General features: G+C 35.2%; 1 protein-coding gene across 1 annotated transcript in view; it reads right to left on the reverse strand.

Annotated features, from left to right (window-relative positions):
* The window catches only part of ARHGAP42 (Rho GTPase activating protein 42), a 338,134-nt gene that overhangs the window by 86,324 nt on the left and 224,730 nt on the right, over positions 1-27,080 (reverse strand). Inside the window, exons 5-6 of the mRNA XM_043579877.1 lie at positions 23,037-23,138; positions 6,911-7,021 (exon numbers count right to left, since the gene is read on the reverse strand). Of these exons, the coding sequence (XP_043435812.1) occupies positions 6,911-7,021; positions 23,037-23,138 (213 nt within the window). The remainder of the gene's footprint in view (positions 1-6,910; positions 7,022-23,036; positions 23,139-27,080) is intronic.

Raw genomic sequence — 27,080 nt, forward strand, 5'->3', positions numbered from 1 at the left:
ACTACTAGAACTGATAAACAAGTTCAGCAACACTGCAGGATACAAGATCAATATATAAAAATCAACTTTATTTCTATATACTTGGAATGAATAATCTGAAAATGAAATTAAAGAATCCCATTCATGATAGTTTCAAAAGAATAAAATACCAAAGAATAATTTTTAAGTATAAATTTATAACTTGAAAAGTATAAAACACTGTTTAAAGAATTAAAGACAGTTTAAATAAAAGGCAAATACTTCATGTTCATTAATCAGAAGATTTAATACTGTTAACACGGCAATACTCCCCAAATGATGTGTAGATTTAATGCAATCCCTATGAGAAGCCTAGCTGACTTCTTTATAATAAGAAGTGACAAGCTGATGCTAAAATTCATATGGAATTGCAAGGAACCCAGACCATCAAAACAATCTTGAAAAAGAAGAACAAAGTATTTAGACTCACACTTCTCAATTTCAAAACTTAATGCGAGGCAATGGTAATCAATATAGTGTGATACTGGCACAAGTATAGACATTAAATCAATGAAAAAGAATTGAGAATTTAGAAATAAGCCCACATATCAAGGTCAACTTATTTTCAACAAGGACAACAAGACCATTCAAGGGATAAAGAATAGTCTTTTCAGCAAATGTTTCTTGAACCACTGGATAACCATATGAAAAAGAATGAAGTTGGAACCTTACTTCACACCATTGACAAAAGTTAACTTGAGATGACTTAATTGTATGGTATGTGAATTACATCCCAATTAAGGCTACTTTAAAAAATAAAATTTACTTCAGAATACTGAATTTACACAGAATACTATAATGCAGTGAAAGAAATCCAAATCTAATATAAAACCTCTACATTTGGCGACTGGAAACTCTATGATTGGCAACATAGGGCAAAGGCATCAATTTTCATCCAAGTATCCAGCCTGTGAATTATTAAACTTGTACTTTCTGCTATTCCTTATTCAGAGGAAACAGAGATAAATATCTTAGATGACAGTCTCAAAATAACCATTAAGTGCTTTAAGTTTAATACTTAGATATTCAGAGTAATTTATTGAATGGAAATGAAACAGTATAAAAATATAATCAAATAAACAACAGGTGCTGGTGAGGATTCAAAGAAAGGGGAACCCTTTTACACTGCTGGTGAGAATGTTAAACTGGTGCAGCCACTCTGGAAAATAGTATGGAGGTCTCTCAAAAAGTTAAAAATGGAGCTACCCTATAATCCTATTCACTATCTAACTGCTTTTGCAGTAAATTCTATTCACTATCTAACTGTTTTTGCAAATTGGAAATTTTCAGTAGCAGTAGCCAGAACTAAATCCAAGGACCAATACAGATTTTAAGATAGGTTGGCTTTATTGTTTCATTTTTATAGAATAACTGTATTTAGGTTTTTAGCAAATTTAACCCTCAGGCCTACAAAGTTTTGAAAAAATAAATGACAGCGTCTTATTTGCTCACTATAATTTACCCGAAGTTAAATTTTATATATTAAAGCTAATGTATATTGAAAACGCAAAAAGGTTTTACTTTCAAGACTGCAGGTCTATATATTATCTGACTTTAATTTAGTATGTAATATTTAGTAATTTAATTAATTTAGTTATTCAAACTTTAGACAACCCAAGAAGTATTTTCTAGTATACTTCATGATATAAGAAGCATATTAAGCAGATTAAGTGAAATTTTCTTTAGCAAGAGATTTAAAATTAAAGTTAGGAGACTCAGGACACAATATCAAAAACAGTATTTTTAGTTTACACATAATGGTTTATTTTTTGTCATTTTAAAAAATATTTGCTTATATTAGAAAGAGAGAGAGTGTGTGTGCCTAGTGGGGCAGGAGCAGAGAGAGAGGGAGACAAAGAATCTCAAGTAGGCTCCATACTATCAGCACAGAGCCAGACACAGGGCTCAAACTCACAAACTGTGAGATAATGACCTGAGTCTAAATCAAATGTCAGATGCCTAACCGACTGAGCCACCGAGGTGGCCCAATAATGGTTTATTTTCATTTTTCATATTTTAAATATAATACAAAAAGACTAAAATGAAGTCTAAAAAGAATAATAAAAACATACTCTTACAGCATTTAGATGTGTATTTTTAAAAAAGCATATTAAAATTTAAAAAATGTGCTTTTGAAAAAGTTCTATCTGACCTTGAAGTCACACTAAAAAACTCGTTAATATTATTTTTGTATCTAATGCTAATAGTTAATGTGAAGGCTCCATACCAGCTGAAAACTTACTGATGCTAATGATGCACCAGGCACTTGCTCTGTATGTTACCTGCATTAGTTGCACCTTACCACAATCCTGGAAACTACAATTTTTTATTTCCAATTTACAGATAAAAACCTAAGGTACACAGAGTGAAAAACAAGCCAGATTTATACAGCTGTTAAGACTGGAGCCAAATTCCATCTTATATATAATGGCCTCTCAGCCATTATACTTGTCTGTCAATTAATGAAAAGGGTGGATCAACTGCAGCCAAGGGGAGGGGGCAACTTTTTAAAAAAGATGATTAAAAAAGGATGGAAGAATGAATAAATGCACAGTTATGTACAGTGATTCAAGCACCTTTACCAAAGTAAAGATCAATCTCCTATTTTCAAGGAATTAAAATACTTGCTTTACAATACAATGTTTTGTAGTCATATATTTTATTTGGTCAGAGCAAGTGTTAAGGAAGGACTAATTTTTGTAATCAGGTAACTTACAACACAGTAAGTTGATACTATACAGGATGTCAGCTTTGGGTTCTGGATTCCTGTGTCTCCCTCTCTTTAAGTTTGTGACCTCAGGCAACTAACAGTCTTTCTGTGACTTAATTTCCTCATCTGGAAAAATAGCAACTACCTAATAATAAACCTATCTTGTGGGCCATGTGAAATAACACAGAGAAAACACATTACACATAGTAGTTGCCCACAAAACTTTAGTTCAAGCTAAGTTTGCAAAAGAATGTAATCAAAACATACACAAACTGCAGCTGAATGAACCATAAGGGAGTTAAGTCATAAAAAGATTCTTTGGGCTTCTGAGCCACAAACTTTCCTGTACCACAATGTATTTCAAATACACCAGGGCTCAACTCTCTGAGGTAAGCTGTTCATGATCAGCATACTTCAGAAGCTTTTCCCTCTAATCTCTCAAAATTCTCATAAGCTCCAAGCAACCCTGAGAAGAAGGAGGATCTTAAGAACAAGATTCAGGAGATGATGTTTTTCTCTCTCTGATCTTTTCCTCCCATACTAGACCTGAACTCACATATCATGCTGCCAAATCTGAAAGGACTTTTTTTTAGCATTGTTTCACAGAAACATAATGTGAATAAATGCAAACCAATGTGAAAATTTAAGTTTCCTAGTAGCCACATAAACAAAACAAAACAAAACAAAACAAATAACAAAAAACAAAAACACAAACTTGGGACACCTGGGTGGCTCAGTCGGTTAAGCATCCGACTTTGGCTCAGGTCATGATCTCATGGTTTGTGAGTTTGAGCCCCGTGTCGGGCTCTGTGCTATCAGTTCAGAGCCTGGAGCTTGCTTCAGATTCTGTGTCTCCCTCTTTCTCTGTCCCTCCCCCACTTACACTCTGTCTCTCTCTGTCTCTCAAAAAATGAATAAATGGTAAAAAATTAAAAAAAACACACAAACTTTTAAACCAAGTGAAATTTATTATGTTGTTTAACACAATTTATCCAATATATTATCATGTCAATATTTAAGCAATATAAAAGCTATTTTAATGAGATAGTTTATATACTTTTTTGTATCAAACCTTTGTAATCTAGTAGGTGTTTCCTATTTACAGCCCACCTTATTCTAGACTTTCATTTTGAATGTCTGATAGCCATGTGTGGCTATTTGCTACCACACTAAATAGTGTTAACTACGCTACTACAATCACCTTCTATGTAAGATATATAAATGGGGGGGAACCCCAGTTAACTATAATCACTTTCTATGTAAGATATATAAATGGGGGGGACCATTAAAATTATATATCTAATGAATACTAAGTTTAAAAAGCTTATTTTCTGTATACTGTTAAAATAATTATATAGTTTAATAAAAAACATAAATGCCCCCTGTTTTTCTATGTATTTGAACCAGCTTTTCCTTGAAATAATGACACTGTAGGAATATTTATTTCTAACACAGTGGTGTCCCACTTAGCTGAGGTTTTGCTTTCTGTAGTTTAGTTACCCATAGTCAACTACAGTGGAAAAGCAGATAATCTCCCTTTTGACATTATTGTTATGTCTGTAGTAGCTTAACACTTGCACAGTGAAGTAAACAATCAACAAAACTAAAAGGGAACTTACGGAATAGGAGAAGATATTTGCAAATGACATGTCAGATACAGGGCTGGTATCCAAAATCTATGAAGAACTTAATCAAACTCAACACTCAAAAAATAAATAATCCAGTTAAGAAATGGGCAGAAGACTTGAATAGATCTTTCTCCAAAGACATACAAATGGTTAAAAGATACATGAAAAACTTCTCAATATCACTCATCATCAGGGAAATATAAATCAAAACTGCAATGAGCTATCACCTCAAACCTGTAAGAATGGCTAAAATTAACAACACAAGAAATAACAGGTGTTGGTGAGGATTCAGAGAAAGGGGAGCCCTCTTACACTGTTGGTGGGTCTGCAAACGGTGCAACAACTCTGGAAAACAGCATGGAGGTTCCTCAAAAAGTTAAAAATAGAACCACCCTACAATCCAGCACTTGAACTACTAAGTATTTATCCAAAGGATATAAAAGTACTGACTCGAAGGGGCACATTCACCCCAATGTTTTATAGCATCACTATCAACAATAGCCAAACTATGGACAGAGCCCAAATGTCCATTGACTGATAAATGGATAAAGAAGATGTGGTGTGTGTGTGTGTGTGTGTGTGTGTATATATATATATATACACACATATATGTGTACATGTATGTATATGTGTATATATATACATACATGCACACACATGTGGTAGTATATATATGCATAGATCTGTATATACATATCCATATACAAACATATATATGTGTATATATACACACACACATATATATAATGCAATATTATTCAGCCATCAAAAAGAATGAAATCTTGCCATTTACAACAACATGGATGGAACTAGAGTGTACTATGCTAGGTAAGATCAGTCAGAGAAAAACAAATACCATATGATTTCAGTCATATGCAGAATTTAAGAAAGAAAATAGATGAACATAGGGGAAGGGAAGGAAAAACAAAATAAGATAAAAGAGAGGAAGGCAAACCATAATAGTCTCTTAACTATAGAGAACAAATTGAGGGTTGCTGGAGGGGAGGTGGATAAAGAGATGGGCTAAATGAGAAGGGAATAGGAATTTTAAATATTTGTCATCTTCCCAAACTGGTGGTTGTTAGGCTGCCTAGATCTCAATGAGCCACAGATAAGCCTTAGAAGGTCCCTTAAGTCATATAAAATTTAATAAGATACCCAAAACATCTACTAAATAAGAGGTTACTAACTCATTCTAAGGGATTTAAGGACTTAGCTGTTTGTTTGAAAAAACAGTACTTGTAGTTAAGACTGTTATCCCAAATAAAAGGTAAAAATTAAATTCCTGAGCCTGTGTTGTGGTCTTCAGTTCCTTAAATTTGTCTGGCTGAAGGTTTAGTCTTACAAGCTTGCCAAGTGCCCAGTTTATAGGAAAGAGTGAGGTAGTTTCAGCTGAAGAGAGAAAAATGAAACACAAATGGCTGGGAGCCAGGCAGGGTCTAAGAACTTTTCCCAGGCTCTGCTCTGCCTCTGTTTCCCATCATCCTTAGGGAATCATTAATGGTTTCCCCACAAGAAATGAATTTCATCAAATATATTTTAAAATGTGTACTATTTTTCCTTTTCCTCACTATCTCCCCTTAAATAGGAACAGGTATTTTATTACTTAACTATAAACACATTTTTAAAAAACTGACATAGGAAGAAAAATATGGATTAAATAATCATTTAGATTACCTATGTATTTAACTATTGCTCCTCTCATGGGAATTGACATTATATATTAACTGAAGATCATCTTGACTTCTAGAACTTACTTTTACTCACCACAGATGATGCTTTATGAAGACACCTACTCAGGCAATATTATAACATATTATGGTACAACTTGGGGGAAAATGCTAAGAAAATGAAGTAAACTTATAAAGACCAGCTACCTGTTTTTTCCTGTAATGCAATTTATATTAAGGAATCCATTACTTTTTACATTACCTCATAGGAAAGTCAGGTAGATCCCAGACTTTCAAGGAAGTGGAATGAAACAAACGGTGAAATATAACCTTATGCTTTTTCCTTTCACCTAAAGGTTTAGTAAATGGGTCGTTTTAGTGGTGAGCTATATTTACTTAGGTATATATAACGTAAGTCCTTTTAATCTTTTAAGTTTTCTATTAATAAACTATTTTAAGAGTAGTCTTAGGTTTATTTAAAAATTGAGTAGAGAAAATAAAGAGATCTCATATATTCCTTCAACCTCCACCCACACACCCTAATTATTATCATCTTGTATTAGTATGCTACATTTGTTACAATGATAACCAAATATTGATACGTTATTACTAACATCCATATTTTACATTAGGGTTTACCTTGTTCATTGTATATTCTGTAGGTTTTGACAAATGTATAATGACATGTATCCACTATTACAGTATCATATAGAATAGTTCCATTGCCCTAATAGTGCCCTGAACTCCACCTATTTTCCCTCCTCTATTCCTCCTTTCCCTTTTGTTCTTTTTTAAAAAAATCACAATTTTCAACAGAAAAACATTGCCATTTCTTTTCATACGGTATGTTAGAACTACTGTTTTGTAGGGAAACTGAAACTTACCGGTTCAACAAATTCAAACTTCTTTTTTTCTTGAACCTCTTGAATTTTAAAGACATATTCTAGTGATGCTTCATAAAAATTTTGATGCTCTCGGTCAATCAGTGTATCTGCCTAAGGAGTAAAAAAAGGCAAGTCATGACACAAAGTAATTATTGATGGCTCTATGTAGAAAAAGCCTCAAATCCTATTCTACTCCAATATCTCTATTAAAAGTTAAGTGCTACAAAAAGTTTTAATATAGCAATTCTATTATTATGTTTTGGGCATACAGAAACTAGGAAAACATAGTCCTTGCCCACCAAGTTTACAGGACATGGAGTATGAAGGGGCAGCAGGGAGTAAGTGTACCACATTCAGTACAAAAAATATGAAAAAGGCATCTAAATGTATATGAAAATCTATGGGATCATAGGAAAAGAAACTAGACTCAGGAAGAAAATGGTGGTATGAGTTGGATCTTAAGATGAACAACTGGCAGTCAAAGATGAAAAAGTAAAGAGGCATGAAAGAGATTGACAGAGTTTGGCTGCAGAGTAAAAAGTGGAGGACAGGACGGTTAAGGTTGGCATCATACTTTAAAAAATCTTGGATGCTGCGTAACAAATTTTGGATTTTAACTGAGGGAGAATCATTTGAGAATATTCAGCAGAGTCATATCATTAGGTAAACTCTTAGAAAGGGAATACACGTAGCAGAGGCAAAAAAAAAAATCAATGGTTCTAAAATAGTGAACAATGCTCCATCAATGATATGCACATTTATTATTTATAACTGCAATAAGGTTCTACTGATAAAGCATGAGAAAGTGTTATTGAGATCATTTTTTTTATAATGTTGCCCTCCTCTATGCCCACTATCATCTTCTGATGTCCTCTTTAAAACTGACGTTGGTTTACTAGTATAAGCATGATTTTACTTTTCTTTTCCAGTTTTGCACTCCTACCTGCCAGCTGAGATTACTAAAAGCAGATGAAAAGAATGGGCTCTCTGGAGTACTAAGTATCCACCAACAATAATTTGGGAGCAGAAAATTGCTATTTGGATCCATTTAACAATGCTAATTTCACATAAAGAAGCTTTAAAAGAGAGAAAATCAGGTTTGCTGGCTTGGGCATCATAGCATCTTAAAATTTCATTTGAAACACTTTTAATAATAATTATATTTATTTGCTATAAATCTATTTATATAAATAAAAAATAGCCCGATATTATTAGCAACTCATTTTAGGTATTTTTAAAGTTGAGAATTCCAAGTTCCCGAACTAATATATAAAAAGAACATATAAATCAGGTAGGAAATTTGGACCAGAAACTTCTCAGCTCCCAGAAGACTGTTTAGGTATCAGCATTTCATACAAATCATTATATTTTCTTATGATTTTTTCAAGCAACACGGTATTTACAGACTCAATGGTAAGGAGGTATATAGGTGGTGGTATGCCAATCAATGTTTAACAACTGGCTCTCTGGTGGGCATACCTGATTTGTAGTATTTGCTGGTTTCAATGGTGTAAATATTCCCCAAATAGCCAATTCCAAACCACAAACCCAGCATCACTGAATGTGAGAGTTGGAGAGAGATGGGAAAATCAGCTCTCCAAAGGAACGCTCCAGTACAGCACTGGATGTAAAGGATGTGAGAATAATTTCAGTCTCAGAGATAACATTCCATTCCACAAGTTACCTCTGAAGCTTTCATTTACTTTAAAAAATAATGACATTGCTTATATTGACTAGCACATAAGAACAAACTATAGAGACTACTAGACACCTTTAGAGCTTAAGATGGCTATTTGTGGTCAACAAAGCTGTGAAGATGGCACAGTAGTCCTGAATGTTCTCCACTGAAAGGCCTGTTTACAAGGCTAGTCCTTGCTGGTATCTGGGAAAATGGATTTCAGGAGGGTACCTACCACCCTAAATGGTAAGAGTAGCTCACTGTTCCTAAATTGTGCCAACAATATGATTTATTTTGAACAACTGCTTTCCTTCTGGGAGTCTGGAATTTAAGGCTATGACACACAGAGAGTACCTATGTGAGGAGCCCCCAATTAAAACCATGGACACTCAGTCTATGAGTTTCTTTCTAACAGACAACATTTTACACGTGTTGTCACAACTTATGGCTGGGGGAATTAAACATGCTCTATCTGTCTCCACTGAAAGATCTCCAATCTAGACAACTATATTCAATATACAAAACCTGCTTTGAAAGGTCATCCAGATGGTACAGAGCTAAAGGAATACTGTACTTTATTACCTTTCCAGTACAAGATTTAGAAAGGCATTCTTTTACTTAAGGTGACTCCTTTTTGTACTTATGCTAATAGTGTGTGGTTCAGTAGAAGGCACTTTTGCTCATATATCCACCAGCAACTTTTGCTTGATATTTTGTACTGGATAAGAAGGATAACCATACACTTTATTGTCCCAACTTTTATTTTATTTACTTATTTATTTTTATTTTTTTAAATCTTTATTTATTTTTGAGAGAGACACAGAGAGAGAGAGAGAGAGAGAGAGAGAGAGAGAGAGAAAGTGGGGAGGGATATAGAGAGAAGGAGACAGAATCCGAAGCAGGCTCCAGGCTCTGAGCTGTCAGCACAGAGACTGATGCGGGGCTTGAACTCACAAGCTGTGAGATCATGACCTGAGCTGAAGTCAGATGCCCAACCGACTGAGCCACCCAGGTGCCCCTTGTCCCAACTTTTAAAACTAATAGGGAGCATTAGTAATATTCATGCCAGAACAATATGTATAAACTATTGTTTACTAGACAAAGGGGACAGTAAAGTCATTCTGTTAAAAAAAAAGTTAATTTCTTAAGAAAACCATAGAGTTCTGCAGATACTTAAATTCTTCCCCAGATACAATAAGCTACTTATGTTAACTTAAGGCAAGAAAAAACTTGATGTGACATTTGTCGAATCACCCACAAAGAAGAAAGAATTTAAGCTGGACTCTGAAGAATGGAGGGGTTTACAGTAGGCAGAGATAAAAGGAGAACAGTTTAAGACAGGGAGTGTAGTCAAGAAAAGTTATGTTTCAGTAGACTGCAAGGTTTAGAATAATCAAATATGAGAGTTAAGGAGTAAGATAGCATGAGTGACAACTTCATCATATACACAGGGTAAAAGCTTGAGGAAGATGTTGATTTGTCAAAGTAGCATTTCAAGAAGATTAAAGTGGGGACAGTAGATTATATTGATTGAATGGCAAAGCTGGGTATATGTGATAATAAAAGACTTCTAGGGGTAAAGGTGTTTATATATCCCAGTAAGAAAAAAAGAAGTTGAAAGATGTGGGTGTGAGAAGCAAGGAGGAGAAAAAGCCAAAGATAATTTTGATAAGAGATAATACCAGCACTAATAGAATTAAAGAAATGAAAAGTAGGAGGAAATCTGAGAAAACCGTGATGTGAAATTTCACACATTCACTAAATGATAGTCTGAACAGGAACAACCAGGCAATGCAGGTGGAGAGATATGATGAAATCATGACCCATGAGACATTCATTAAGATGTTACAGAGAGTATGGAAGAAGAGATTTCAGGGACACACACTCTATAACAATAGAGGCACAATGGTAGATCTAAGGAAGTCCTTTCATTTAGGAAGTGGAGATAAGAGGAACCTGTTGAGGAAAACCAAAAGTTTTTCTATGAGAAACTTTTTCTCCTATATTTTTTCCTAATTATGAAAGTAATATATATTCATTATTTGAAGCTTACTCATTATTCATTATTATAAATATAAAAATAAGAATTATAATCCTACTGTTAATATTTTTATATGGAACACACACCAACTTAAACAAACTGGATAATACTGTACATTCCAATGAGTATTTCTCAATGTATTTAAATAATTTGCAAATAAAACTTTTTACAGCCATATTACATTCCATTTTGGTCAAGCTATATTGGTATATTTACTCCAATCACTCATTTGTGCCATTTTCACATGTTTCTAAACTTTTGCATTGTGAATAACTCTTGCATCAATATATTTATACAATTTATTTTTTTTTGCTCATGTCTGATAATTCCTCTTAAGTAAATTCCGGCCAATATAAATGATTTCAATTATCCTGCACATTTAAACTTTGTTGAAATAAGTTGCCAAATTTACTTCAGGATTGAATGAATGAGTTTATGTTCCCACCATAAAAGCAAAAGTGTACTCAGTTTCCCATACCTTCACTAACTATGTATATTATCTTCTCATAAGTTACAATAATATCCTGCTGCATGTGACACTGAAACTTACATACTTATTATGTGTTAATAATTGTAAGTTTCAGTGTCACATGCAGCAGGATATTATTGTAACTGTGATGCTTCTAAGCTTTGGTTTCCTTTTTCAAGTTTATGTTGGCTCTTCAGAATCTTTTGTGGTTCCATACAAACTTTCAGATTATTTGTTCTAGTTCTGTGAAAAAATGTTGTTGGCATTTTGATAGGGATTGCACTGAATATGTAGATTTCTTTGGCTAGTATAGGCATTTTAATAATTGTTTTCCAGTCCATCAGCATGGAATGTCTTCACATTTTTTTCTGATCATCTTAAATTCCTATCATTAGTGTTTTTAGTTTTCAAAGTATATAGTATAGTCTTTCAGAGTGTATAGTATAGTCTTTCACCTCTTTGGTTAGGTTTATTCCTAGGTATCTTATTATTTTTGATGCAATTGTGAATGGGACTGTTTTCTTAATTCTTCTTTCTGCTTCTTCATTATTGTTGTGTAGAAATGCAACAGATTCCTATATTTTGTATCCTGAAACTTGACTCAGTTCATTTACCAGTTCTAGCAGTTGTTTGGGGAGTCTTCTGGGTTTTCAATATAGAGTATCATGTCACCTGTAAATATGAAAGTTTTACTTCTTCCTTACCAATTTAGATGCTTTTTATTTCTTTTTGTTGTCTGACTGCTGTGGCTAGGACTACCAGTACTATATTGAATAAAACTGGTGAGACATACTTGTCTCATTTCTGATCTTAGAGGAAAAGCACTTAGTTTTTCCCCATTAAGGATGATGTTCACTGTGGGTTTTTCATATATGGCCTTTATTATATGGAGGTGTGTTCCTTCTAAACTCAGTTTGTTGAGGGTTTATTCCACGAATGGATATTGTACTTTGTCAAATGTTTCTTCTGTGTCCATTGATGATCATATGGTTCTTATCCCCTCTCTTATCAATGTGATGTATCATGTTGATTGATTTGTGAATACTGAACCACCATTTCATCATAGGAATAAATGTCACATAGTTGTGGTGAATGATTTTTTAATATACTGTTGAATGCTATTTGCTAGTATTTTCTTGAGAATTTTTACATCTATGTTCATCAGAGATATTGGCCTATAGTTCTCTTTTTTGTGTGTGATGTCTTTTTCTGGTTTTGGTATCAGGGTAATGCTTGCCTCTTACAATGAATTTGGAAGTTTTCCTTACCTTCTATTTTTTGGAATACTTTGAGAAGAATAGGTATTAATTTCATTAAATGATTGGTAGAATGTGTCTGTGAAGCCATCTGGTACTGACTTTTGGTTTGGGGAATTTTTTGATTATTGATTCAATTTGTTTGCTGATTATCAATCTGTTCAAATTTTCTATTTCTTCCTGGATCAGTTTTCGTAGGTTATATGGTTCTAAGACTTTATCCATTTCTTCCAGGTTGTCTAATTTGTTGGCATAGAGTTTTTCATAATATTCTCTTATTATTATTTGTACTTCTGTGGGGTCAGTTGTTATTTCCCCCCTCTCATTTGTGATTCTTTTGAGTACTTTCTCTTTTTTTCTTGATAAGTCTGGCTGGAGGCTTATCAATTTTATTTTTATTTTTTAAAATTTTTTTTTAAAGAACCAGCTCCTGGTTTCATTGATCTGTTCTAGTGTTATTCTAGTTTGTACATCAGTTGCTTCTGTACTAGTCTTTATTATTTCTTTTCTTGTTGTGGTTCAGGGTTTGGTCTGTTGTCTATCACTAGTTCCTTTAGTTGTAATGTTAGGCAATGTATTATTATCTCCTTTAGCTTGTATATCTGAGATATTTCTTGCTTCTTGAGGTCAGCCTGTATTGCTATAAACTTCCCTCTTAGAACCACTGTTGCTGCATCCCAAAGGTTGTGAACAGTTATATTTTCATTTTCATTTGTTTCCATATAATTTTTAAATTCTTTGTTGATTTCTTGGTTGACTCATTCATTATTTAATAGCATGTTACTTAACCATTAAGCATGTGTAGTCTTTCCAGATTTTTTCAAGTGGTTGACTTCTAGTTTCCTAGTGTTGTAGTCTGAAAAAATGCATGGTATGACCTCAATATTCTTGAATTTGTTGAGGCTTGTTGTGTGGCATAGTGTGTGATCTATTCTGGAGATTGTTCTATGTGCTCTCAAAAAGAATGAGAATACATATTCTCACATAAGAATTCTTTCTTTTCCAGTGAACGTGGGTCATTCCTGTGAATAGATCACATATTGGGTCACAAATCAGCCCTCAAAAAGTACAAAAAAATTGAGATCATATGCATGTTTTCAGACCACAATGTTACGAAACTTGAAGTCAACAACAAGAAAAAATTTGGAAAGACCACAAATACACGGAAGTTGAAGAACATTCCATTAAAGAATGAACAGGTTAACCAGGAAATAAAAAACTGAGTAATAAAGTAACATGGAAGCAAACACAAATGAAAGCATAACAGTCCAAAACCTTTGGGATGCAGCAAAGGCTGTCCTAAAAGGGAAGTTTATTGTAATACAGGCCTACCTCAAGAAGCAAGAAAGGTCTCAAATATACAACCTAACCCTACACATAAAGGAGCTAGGACAGGAACAGCAAATAAGGCTTAAAGCCAGCAGATGGCAAATAATAAATACTAGAGCAGAAATAAACAATATACAAATAAAAAAAGTAGTAGAACAGATCAATGAAATTAAGAGCTAGTTCTTCAAAAGAATTAATAAAATGGATAAACTCCTAGCTAGACTTATCAAAAAGAAAACAGAAAGGATCCAAAAAAATCACAAATGAAATGGGAGAGATCACAAGCAACACCACCGAAATACAATTATAAGAGAATACTATGAAAAATTATATGTCAGCAAACTGGGCAATCTGGAAGAAAAGAATACATTTCTAGAAACATACAAACTACCAAAACGGAAACAGGAAGAAATAGAAAATTTGAATAGATCCATAACCAGCAAAGAAATGGAATTGGTTATCAAAAATCTCCCAATGAACCAAAGTCTAGGGCTAGATGGGTTCCCAGGGGAATTCTACCAGACATTTAAGCAAGAATTGATACTTACTCTTCTCAAACTGTTCCAAAAAAAATAGAAATGGAAGGAAAACTTCTGAACTCATTCTACAAGGCCAGCATTACCTTGATTCCAAAACCAGACAAAGACTCCACTTTTTTTAAAAAAGGAGAATTACAGGCCAGTATGCTTAATAAACATGGATGCAAAAATTATCAACATGAGACTAGCAAATCGAATCCAACAGTACATACCAGTGGGATTTATTCCTGGGCTGCAGAGCTGGTTCAATAGGTACAAATGAATCAATGTGATACACCACATTAATAAAAGAAAGGAAAAGAACCATATGATCCACTCAAAAGATACAGAAAAAGCATGTGACAAAATACAGCTTCCATTCTTGATAAAAACCTTCAACAAAGTAAGGATAGACGGGACATACCTCAACATCATAAAGGCCATATACAAAAGACCCACAGCTAATATCATCCTCAATGGGGAAAAACTGAAAGCCTTTCCACCATGGCCAAGAATGAGTGAAGGATCTCCACTCTCACCGTTACAATTTAACATAGTACTGGAAGTCTTAGCCTCAGCAATCAGACAACAAAAAGAAATAAATCACATACAAATCAGCAAGGAAGAAGTCAAACTTTTACTATTTGCAAAAGACTCCACCAAAAAATTGTTAGAATACATGAATTCAGAAAAGTTGCAGGATATAAAATCAATGAGCAGAAATCTGTTGCATTTTTATACACTGATAATGAAGTAGCAGAAAAAGACAGTGAGGAATCAACCCCCTTTTACAATTGCACCAAAAACCATAATATACCTAGGAATAAGCCTAACTAAAGAGGTAAAAGATCTGTACTCTGAAAACTATAGAAGACTTATGAAAGATATTGAAGGGGACACAAAGAAATGGAAAAGCATTCCATGCTCATGGATTAGAAGGAAAAACATTATTAAAGTTCTACACTATGCAAAGCAATCTACACATTTAATACAATCCCTATCAAAATACCACCAGCATTCTTCATAAAGCTAGAACTAACAATCCAAAAATTTGTATGGAGCCAGAAAAGACCTCACATAGTCAAAGCAATTCTGAAAGTGAAAAACAAAACAAGAGGCATCACAATTCTGTATTTTAAGCTATATTACAAAGCTGCAGTCATCAAGACAGTAGGGTACTGGCACAAAAACAGACATACAGATCAATGGAACAGAATAAAAAACCCAGAAATTGATCCACAACTATACAGTCAACTCATCCTTGACAAAGCAGGAAAAAATATCCAATGGAAAAAAGTCTCTTCAACAAATGGTGTTGGGAAAACCAGACAGCAACATGCAGAAGAATGAAACTGGACCACTTTCTTACACTATACACAAAAATAAATTCAAAATGGATGAAAGACCTAAATGTGAGGCAGAAAACCATCAAAATCATAGAGGAGAGGTGCCTGGGTTGCTCAGTCAGTTAAGCGTCCAACTTCATCTCCAGTCATGCTCTCGTGGTTTGTGAGTTCAAGCCTCTGCTAACAGAGTCTGCTTGGGATTCTCTCTCTCCCTCTCTCTCTCTCTGCACCCCCCCCCCACTCATGCACACTCTTTCTCTTTCTCTGTCTCTCAAAATAAATAAATAAACTTAAAAATATTTGTAGAGAAGAACATAGGCAGCAACCTCTTTGACCTCAGCTGGAGCAACTTCTAACTAGACACATAGCCAGGGGGAAGGGAAACAAAAGCAAAAATGAACAATTGGGACCTCAACAAGACAAAAAGCTTCACCACAGCAAAGGAAACAATCAATAAACCTAAAAGGCAGCCTACGAAAATTGGAAAAGATATTTGCAAATGACATATCAGATAAAGGATTAGTATCTAAAACCTATAAAGAATTTATCAAACTCAACAACCAAAATATAAGTAATCTAGTTAAGAAATGGGCAGAAGACATGAATAGACACTTTTCCAAAGAAGACATCCAGATGGCTGGCTAACAGACACATGAAAAGGTGCTCAACTTCACTCATCATTAGGGAAATACCAATCAAAACCACAAAGAGCTATCACTTCACACCTGTCAGAATGGCTAAAATTAATAACACAAGAAACAACAGGTGTTGGCAACAATACAAAGAAAGGGGAACCCTCTTAAACTGTTGGTGGGAATGCAAACTGGTGCAGCCACTCTGAAAAACAGTATGGAGGTTCCCCAAAAAGTTAAAAATAGAACTATCCTATAATGCAGCAATTGCACGACTAGGTATTTACCCAAAGGATACAAAAATGCTGATGTGAAGGGGTACATGTACCCTGATGTTTATACCAGCATTACCAACAATAGCCAAACTATGGAGCAAGCACAAATGTCCATTGACTGATGGATGGAAAAAGAGAGGTGGTGTGTGTGTATATATATATATGGAATATTATTCTTTCATCAAAAAAGAATGAAATCTTGCCATTTGCAACAATGTAGATGAAGCTAGAGTGTATTACGCCAAGCGAAATAAGTCAGAGAAAGACAAATACCATATGATTTCACTCATATGTGGAATTTAAGAAGGAAAACAGATGAACATATGGAGGGCAACAAAAAGAGAACAAGGGAACAAACCATAAGACACTATTAAAGATAGAGAACAAACTGAGGTTTGATGGAGGGAGGTGGGTGGGAGATGGGCTAGATGGGTGATGGGTATTAAGGAGGGCACTTGTTATGATGAGCACCGGGTGTTGTATGTTAAGTGATGAATCACTGAATTCTACTCCTGAAACCAATATTGTACTGTATGTTAACTAACTAGAATTAAATAAAAAGTTGAAGTAAAAAAAAAAAAAGAATAGCATGTGTATTCTGCTGTTTTAAGATGGAATGTTCTGAATGTATCTGAGAAATCCATCTGGTCCAGTGTGTCGTTCAAAGCCATTCTTTCCTTGTTGATTTTCTGTTTAGATCGTATCACCATTGATGTAAGTAGGGTATTAAAATCCCCCACTATTGTGTTACCATCAATTAATTCCTTTGTGTTTGTTATTAATTCCTTTATGTATTTGGATGCTCCCATGTTAGGCACATAACTATCATCTTCTTATTGGACTGTCCTCTTTATTATTACGTAATATCTTTCTTTGTCTCTTATCAGTCTTTGTTTTAAAGTTTACTTTGTCTGATATAAGTATTGGTATTTCAGGGGCGCCTGGGTGGCTAGGTAGGTTAAATGTCCAACTTTGGCTCAAGTCATGATCTCATGGTTTGTGGGTTCGAGCTCCACATTGGGCTCTGTGTAGACAGGTCAGAACCTGGAGCCTGCTTCAGATTCTCCCTCTCTCTCTGCCCCTTCCTCCACTCATACTGTGTCTTTATGTCTCCAAAAGGAAATTAAAAAAATGTAAGTATTGGTACTTTAGCTTTCTTTTGACATCCATTTGCAGGATAAATGTTTCTCCAACCCCTCACTTTCAATTGCAAGTATCCTTAGGTCTAAAATGAGTCTCTGGTAGGCAACATATAGATGGGCCTTGCTACTTTATCCATTCTGTTGCACTATGTCTTCTGATTGGAGCATTTAGTCCATTTTACTTTGAAACTAATTATTTATAGATATGTATTTATTGTTATTTTATTACCTGTTTTATGGTTTCTGAAGATTTTCTCTGATCCTTTGTCTTTCTCACTTTCATGGTTTGCTGGTTTTCTTTAGTGATATATTTGGATTTCTTTCTCTTTATTCCTTGCATATTTATTAGTGGTTTTGATTTGTGGTTACCATTAGGCTTGTATATAACATTTTCTGCATATAGCAGCCTGTATTAAGATGATGATCATTTAAGTTTGAACTCACTGTTTACTCCTCCCCTCCCCATGTTTTAGGTATATGGTGTCATATTTTACAACCTTCAATTTTGTCAGTCCTTGACTGAAACTTTATAAAAATACTCATTTTTACTGCTTTTTTGTTTCCTTACTTCATGCTCCCACTTGTGGTCTTTCCTTTCACCCAAAGAGCCCCTTTCAATATTTCTTGCAGGGCTAGTTTATTTGTCATGAACTCCTTTAGTTTTTATTTGTCTGAGAAACTCTTTAGATCTCTTATTCTGAATGATAGCCTTACTGGATACAGTATTCTTGGCTGGACATTTTTTTCCCATTCAGCACGGTGAGTATATCATGCTACTCCCTTCTGGCTTGGAAAATTTCTGTTGAAAAATCCCATGGTAACCTTAACGGGGTTTCCTTTGCATGTAATTGTCTTTCTGCTTGCTTCTTAAAAAATTATCACTATATTTGCCATTTTAGTTATACCATGTCTTGGTGTGGGAGGCATGGCTTAGTCAGTTAAGTGTCCAACTCTTGATTTTGGGTCAGGTCATGATCTTAGAATCATGAAATTAAGTCCCACATCAGACTCCGCACTGGGCATGGAGCCTGCTTAAGATTCTCTGTCTCCCTGTCCCTCTGCTCCTCCCCTACACGCTCCTGCATATTTGCATGCTCTGATAGATAGATAGTGTGCCTTGGTATAGATTTGTTTTTGTTGACTTTGTTAAAGGTTCTCTGTGCCTCATGGATCTAGATATCTGCTTCCTTCCCCAGATTAGGGAAGTTTTCAGCTATTATTTCTTCAAATAAATTATCTGCCTGCTTTTCTCCTTTCTTCTTCTTCTGTGACTTCTATAATACGAATGTTATTATATTTGATGGAGTCACTGATTTCCCTAAGTCTATTCTCATTTTGCATAATCCTCTTTCTCTCTTTGTTCAGCTTGATTACTTTCCATTACTCTGCCTTCTAGGTCATTCATTCATTCCTCTGGTTCTTCCAGCCTACTGTTCATTCCATCAAGTGGGTTTTTCATTTTGTTTATTGAGCCCTTTATCCCTGTTATGTTCCTTATCTCTGTTAAGGGTCTCACTGATGGCTTTCGCTCTTTTCTCAAATTTACTGAGTATCTTTATGATCATTACTTTAAATTCTTTATCAGCCAGATTACTTAGATCTGTTTCACTTAGATCTCTGGCCTTGGCCTTATCCTATTTGGGACAAAGTCCTCTGTCTTCTCATTTTGTGTAAGTCTCCATGCCTATGTTAGGAAAGCCAGGTACATCTCTTATGCTTGAGGGTAATGGCCTTATGAAGAAGAGGTCCTGTAGTGACCTACACTGTAGTGTCCCCTGTCCAGGAGTGTCTCCAATGTATGCTGTATGTGGTCTGCTCTTGTGTCTCTTCATCCCAGTCATCTACAAAGTCTCTCTTTGCCTGCTGTGAGCAGTGTTTGGACCCTGGCCTGAATGTGGCATGTTTTAACTAGGTGTGCTCTGATCTGCTTGTGAAATGAGACATATTGCCACCGCCACTGGAACCTAGGCTACACGAAACTCCTGCATCTGGAGATGCAGTGTTGGCAGGGGTTTGGGCTGGTCTTTTGGGGGTATGGGCCTTCCATTCTGGAACTAAGGTAAACATGACTAGAAAGGGCATGGAGTTGGGAGCGAGGGCAGGACTTGGTTTAAGCAAGGTAAGTAGTAAGTGCCTATGCTGCAGTAGTTCCCACAGGTGGCCTTGTACTTATGCTGAGGGGCAGGGAAGGGAAATAGCACCTGTCGGTTCCTTTGTTCCTAGAAGGGTCTCTCTACGAATGCTACCTCTCTGGGACATGCTCTGGGATAACCAAGTAACCTCACCACTGAGTGCCCCCAAGTGCTCTTCAGATTCCTATTTCCACACTGTACGTCCACAGCCTGTTTGTCCTGCCTTCCCTCCCACAGAACTCCAGGATTTAAGTCCCACTGGTTGCCAGAACTCATGAAATTCAGCCCCTCTTGCTTTCCAAGCCAATTGCCAAGGGGATTTGTTTTTCCTGTGCACTCCTCCATAGCGTGTTAGTCGTCTCACGCCCTTCTCCACAATTATGGCTCCCTCCCCATCACAATGGCCATGATCCATTTCTCTCTCAAACTGTGTCTCTGCACTTCCTACCTTCTTTGATGTGGCTTCTTCTCTGTGTTTAGTTGTGAAGTTTGTTCTGCTAGTCTTCAGGTCAATTTCTGGGATATTTAGCATGATTTGATAGTTATCTAATTATATTCATGGGATGAGGAAAGCCTAGGGTCCTTCTACTCCACCACCATCTTCTTCTCCATTCTGTGCTCTTTCAAATGGTTACCTCATGTTTTTCCATTGAAGACTTTTTCACAGTGATTTTCAAATGTAACTTATACATAAGAGATGGTAATCCTGTGTCATATGTTGTACAAATTTCCTAAAACTTTTACTTTTCATTTGATTTAATACATTGTGAAATACAGATTATTTTTATACATTCTGGTCTTTCCACATTTCCTTTATGATCTCTTCCTCTTATACATAGAAATAAAGTATCCACTTACATATCAAATATTACTTCTTTTCATTTACTATAAAGCCTATAATCTTAACAAGTCTTTCTAATTCTGTTTAATCCAATGATCCATCTCATTGATAGCCTTGTAGTTTTATCAACACAAGCTGACCCCTAATTCAGTACTAAAAATGGGCAACCACTTATTTTCCATTAAGAAATCAACAAGAAGTCAAGTGTGCAGGTGAGAAGGCACAGAATGGTGTTTCTGAAAACAACTTAATAAGCTGGGTACTGACAGAAGTACCAGAGTTTCTCTGGAAAGGAACAGAGGTTACAGAATTAAATGTAAGCATGGCAGCTTCTCCCTTCAACAGGTTTGATTCTTGGAAGAATAGAGGGAAAAAAAGCAATGCATATTTTCCCTTGCCTATAATGTGCTCTGAGCAGCTGCTCTGGCACAATTTGTGCACTGTGTTCTGTTGTAGGTTATGGCTCCTGGAAAAGAAGTATGTGCCTGCATGCACGTGTGTGTGTGTGCACGTGTGTGTGTGTGTGTGTGTGTGTGTGTGTGTGTAATGGGGCAAGTAGAGAATGCTATTAATCATATTATAGGTTTTCCTAGGCTCCAACTAAATACAGAACCAGACAGATATTCTTTTCTACCATAGCCTGAGGGATTGAAGGCCACTAACAGGCAAATATTAAATACAGAGTTAGGTTGTCAGGGAAAACTGAAGTATACCCTCTAGAGGATTTTAGAATTTGGATAAAGTTAATACTTGCTTGATGGTTTAGGCAATATCTGAGTCTGAATCTATATCTTAAGAACATATAACCCTTTAAAGATTCTAAAAAGCACCCTTGATTTAGAAGGGGTATATTTTTAAAATGGCACCTGGCCAAAGCCCTTGGCATGAAAGATAGTGGTTTACTGGTGATAATAAGGTGAGCCTTCCTTTACATGACTACATTTACACACTCCATTCTTTTCTAGGTTTCTTGCAGTGTAATAATCAAAGAGGTATGCGAGCATTTAAGAAGTTTGGAACATGTAAATATAATATTAAGTTATAACATAGTACTTCGTAAGATTAGACATGCCAATGAAAACTAAAAATATGATTTTTCTTAATGACAGATTTTTCTCCATTTCAATTTAGTCAGAAAATCTTTCCCTAGACACATAATTGTATATAAATATATCCTACTTTAATAACAGGTGTTAATAACAATATATTAGTTATAATGAATACATGTGTAAATAACAAAAATTACCAATATTAAAACTTTTAAAAAAAACATTTTTTTGAATGAGAGATTCAGTTCACTAAATGAGAACATAGGAGAATAGCAAAGAGCAAAAGGAAATAAAAATAACCCTCTCATGCCTTTTGACTCCAGGCATGCCTTTTGACTCCACTGCATCCATACTCCAACTTAACAAGTATGCCTTGTGGGTGAATGTGGAGGTAAGGCAAATAAGGAATAAAGAGAGTGGAGATCCAGGTTTGATAAGCAGTTCAGGAAGGTAGGTGGCTTTGCTATAAAGATAAAGAGGAGGCATTTGAAAAAAGTTCTTGACTGAGATATCTAGAAGTACAAACAGAAGAGAAAGAGGAGACTGGAGGAGACTCAGCACAGTATAAGATTCCCTGCAAAGGTCTGGAGGGCAGTAAGGAACTGCAGGTGAATGAGTTCAACAACTCCCATGGTTCAGTGTCAGCCATGTGTCAAGATTTTATAGTTGCTAAGATATTAGAAAATGGCAAGAGGGCCCAATTTTTGTTTTTAAACGTATCTGATCACTGGAACTGGAACAATATTACACTTTAGTAAAAGGACTACTCGATTTTATTAATTATACTTAAAAACTACCAATGATAAATATTTCAGAAAAAAAGGGAAGATATGGACTGCTTCCATGCATAGATGTTAGTAAAATATTTATGTTGCCTTGTTTTTTAAGAAAATTGATAAAAAAAATAGAGATTTTATAATGTGTAATTGTGGATCGTTTTCCCCTTAATGCAGAAGCAACACCTTAAAAACAGATATAAAAAAAGCTATTCCATGAATTTGGTAGGTCCTGACATTGAAAAAATGCCCAATAAGAAAAGAAAAAAAGTCTTATTCTATTCCTTCTCATCATTATTAAAGAGTAGCAGATTTGTGGAGTGCCTTGGTGGCTCAGTCAGTTGAGCTTCCCACTCTTGGTTTCGGCTTAGGTCATGACTTCATGATTTCTGAGATCAAGCCCCTTGTTGTGTGTGTGGGGGGGGCACTATCAGCAAGGAGCTTGCTTGAGACTCTCTCTCTCTGCCCCTCTCCCTGCTCATGTGTGGGCACCAGAGCTTCCTCTCTCTCTCTCTCAAAATAAATAAATACTCACTTCTTAAAAAGAGTAGCATATTTTGAGATACTACCACATTTGGAAATTTGGACTTCACATGATTTTAATGCTAATGTCCTTTTCACATTTCAATTGGAAAAACTTACCTCTTGCAAATGAGATTCCTTTTTCTTTGCAGACAAATTTAAATGTTTCTCAAGAATAGAATAGTACTTTTCACTTTCCTTATCAAACTTCTTCTTTCCATCCTAGGGAATAACAATAACAACAAAACATACTAATTAGAGACTAAAATTTTGATTTTTTTTTTTTACCATCACCATCAAATGTCCAATACAAGTATTTACTACAGATTTAGTGAGCTCCAAATATGTATAAAACTTGATGGAGTAGGAAGAAGGATGTGAAACAAGTCATTTGACTATGTATTCAAATATGTAATCAAAATTCTCAAAGAAGTTCATGGAACTATAGTATGAAGGGAGCCAGGTTGGCTAGAGTAGAATCCCTCTGAGAACTTTATAATTGATTCTCAATAGGAAATTCTGATCTAGTAAGTGTGAGATAGGACCAAGAGAGAGTGTCTCATTTCGTTTTTTTGGTGATTTCAATGAGTTAACATATAACCAGTTTAGAGAAGTGCTCACATAGACTCTTTTAAGGAATCATTATTTCCCAGCTACAAAAAGATACCTGATATTTCAAACCATTCTTGATGAGGGGAAACAGAGGGAAACAAACTTCTAAAAATTGGTAGCATGAAATAATTAAGATGGTTCAAAATCAAACCAAAAAGGTTACCAACATCTTTATCATACACTCAACATAACTAATGGCTAACTTTTGCTTATTCTTAAAATTGTATTATCTTATAGGGGAAGCTGCAGGGGAAATCTATACCTCTCAGCTGGTGGTGCATTCTTATAGAAATGCAAATGGAATAAAATCCTAAAGGAGAAAGACATGCCTGGGCATATAATATTCTCCAACTATAAATATGTTATTCACAAGGGAACTTTTTTTCTATTTATGAGTCCCTATGAAATAAATACTAGGTGATCATAGTCATAAATTTCATTCACCAAAGAAGTACTCTTCTTTGCTTTTATTTCAGTGTTACTGGAAATGCAATGTCTGGACCACTTTAATGAGAGTCAAGTATTTCTATTCAAAATGCAGATTCCTATTATCCCCATCCAGAGATTCAGGAATTATTATTATTTTTTTTTAATTTTTTTTTCAACGTTTATTTATTTTTGGGACAGAGAGAGACAGAGCATGAACGGGGGAAGGGCAGAGAGAGAGGGAGACACAGAATTGGAAACAGGCTCCAGGCTCTGAGCCATCAGCCCAGAGCCCGACGCAGGGCTCGAACTCACGGACCGCAAGATCGTGACCTGGCTGAAGTCGGACGCTTAACTGACTGCGCCACCCAGGTGCCCCAGGAATTATTATTTTTTAACAAGCTCTCTGATTATTATGCATAATGTTTTCCTTCATTATTTGCTGAAGTATTTCAAAGAGGTTAATAAAAAATAATAATAGATGGGTATATGCTTGTTTCAGTAGCACACATACTAAAATTGGAACAATACAGAGAAGAGTACAACATAATGTACAGAGTTGTAGAATCACTGTATTGCACACCTGAAAACAATATAACATTGTGTGCCAACTATACATCAATAGAAAAAAAATTAATACATGGATAGATGTATGGATGGACAGGAGGAGGAGGGGAGGAAAGAAGAAAGGGAAAAGTCAAGCAGGTCTCTGGTCTGTTTGTCCCATTATCTGAAGTTGTCAGATTCAGACTGATAAATCCAAGTAATTTTTTTGATTAACTGCCAACTCTGACATTTTTAACTCACCATGATCTAGTTCCAAATATGGAACTCCAGAAAGTTAATGGACAAAATTACACTGAATGGGAAGAGCACTGTAAAAGTTCAAGTCACTTTTGGGCCATTTAAGAAGTACTAATATGTTTGTAAATTAAACTATTAGACTGATAAATGAGAAAAGTCAAAATCTTCAAGGGATTTGTATTACATAAGGAGAAAATGTGGCTGGAGAAACACAATAAAAAAATAAAGAGTGGTATTCATATCCAAAAAAGCAGGTCCACTGAGAAACTCCTATTACAGAATGTGGAGCAGCAGACCCAGAAGGAAGCAGAGAAGTCCAAGGCTCAGGATGGAATAAGCTTGTCCTCTCTACTGTTGCAACAAGACACCTGGGTGAATATTTCATCCTTTGCTCAATGGAGCTTACTTTTTAATCTAGCATTTCATGCTCACAATTGACCTTCCCAATCAATGTTTTGAAAAGTCTCTCCCACTAGCACTTTTGAGCTCCTTATCTTTTTTCTCTGCAGGTCATTTCTCCTCTGAGAAAATGCTCATTTCTTCTAATTTCCACATATTCAAGTTACATCCACTTTAGCACACAACTCAAACAGGCCTCATTCACAAGTCCCTTCCATCAACTCTCCCTCCCTTTTGAAGGCTCACAGAGCTTTACATATAAATTTCTTATAGTGTTTGTGTTTGACACTGTAGGAGAGAAATTTAGGTATGTACCCTATCCTCTTTTTAAAACTGAATATTTGAGAAAGTGCTCAATAAATATTTAATGAACAAGGGAACTTCTTCCTCTTATAACACTGGGCACCACAATCCCTCACAGATAGTCCATTTGTTTAAAACAAAACAAAACAAAATCCATAATACCAGGGACAATTCTACACAAATAGCTTAACAGCTTAACTCAATCCCAATGTGCACAGACACTGGGGGGCAACCAGTCACATTACAGTTACACATTACACATTACACAATGCTGACTCACTTTCATTTTAGGGGACTTAAAATTTCTTGCTGTGCATAGAAGTAACTGGGTAAAGGCAAAGAGAACACAGCTGTGGTGACAACACTAGTATCTTTGTTTTCAGTCAGTGTTTGATGGCATTTTTGGAAACAATTCAGTGCCAACATGTCAGCATTCCTGGCAATATAAAACTCATTCCCAGAGCACTTTCTGGACTCTTATTCAAATCCTAGTACTTCACCAGGCCAGCAACAGATCTACTCAAAGGTTCCAATGATGTAGACAACAAAAACACACTCAGATCTAGCCTAAAATTAAAGAATTGAGTAGGCCACATGAAGGACAACTATAATGTAGGGAAGCATTTTCTTGAAAACAAAGAGCATTTCTCCTTGAAATTCACATCTGTCCCCAAAGCCATGATGTACTCCTCATATAAGCCACGTCTCATTTGGATTTAATAACTTAACACCACACAGCTATCTCTTATCTTTTGGTTACATGTTATGGATATCAGGCTAAGAATCTGCTCTGAAACAAATGCTGCAGAGGGAAGGGAAAAATAACCCATGAATCTTTACTAAATTCTGCACAGGATTCCTGTCTTCTTATTGTCAGAGCATGATTTGAAAAACAGAGACTACATTATACTGTCACATTTCCTGTAAATACAGTTAAGTGCATTTGAACTAGGTAATCACTTAAAATGAAGTCTAATAACAAAATAATAACATTTTTAAATAAAATAAAATTAAGTCACATATATATGTATATATGTGTGATGTGTTTGTATGTGTGTGTGTGTGTGTGTGTGTGTGTGTGTGTGTATTATAAAATTTAAAATAGATCATCAAAAATGGCAAATTAGTCCCCAAACCCAATATTAGCTGACAAAAGTATAAGGTAAGTTCTGGGTCTGCAATCAATCTGCTTTCCAGATTATACCACATTTACTCTAAGCACAGTGATCATATTATATCTCAGCTTCTAAGATTAGTAAGTGTGGTTGTGCCACACCTTCACTTTACACAGCAAAGTAAGGAATGGGAAGAAAACTCCAACTGTCAATTTTACTCCAAATTTGTATATAGCCAAAAAAAAAGTCAATATTCATAAAAATGATAGGTCTATCATGCAGATAAAAAACATGAAACTATACATAATTGTTAAAAGAAGTCCAAACCAATCCCTTCCACTGACCACAAGAGGGTACCAAAGATGAAGAAGAGACTCTACAACTTGTGATTTAGAAAATCACAACTAGAAATTCTCAAAATGTTATCTAACTGTATTTTTTTCTATAGAAAACCACTGTAAAGTTTTGTTTAGACAATTGTCATGAACCTTTATTTTAATTTGTC

This window comes from Prionailurus bengalensis, chromosome D1 (assembly GCF_016509475.1).
Source record: "Prionailurus bengalensis isolate Pbe53 chromosome D1, Fcat_Pben_1.1_paternal_pri, whole genome shotgun sequence".
Lineage (NCBI taxonomy): Eukaryota > Metazoa > Chordata > Mammalia > Carnivora > Felidae > Prionailurus > Prionailurus bengalensis.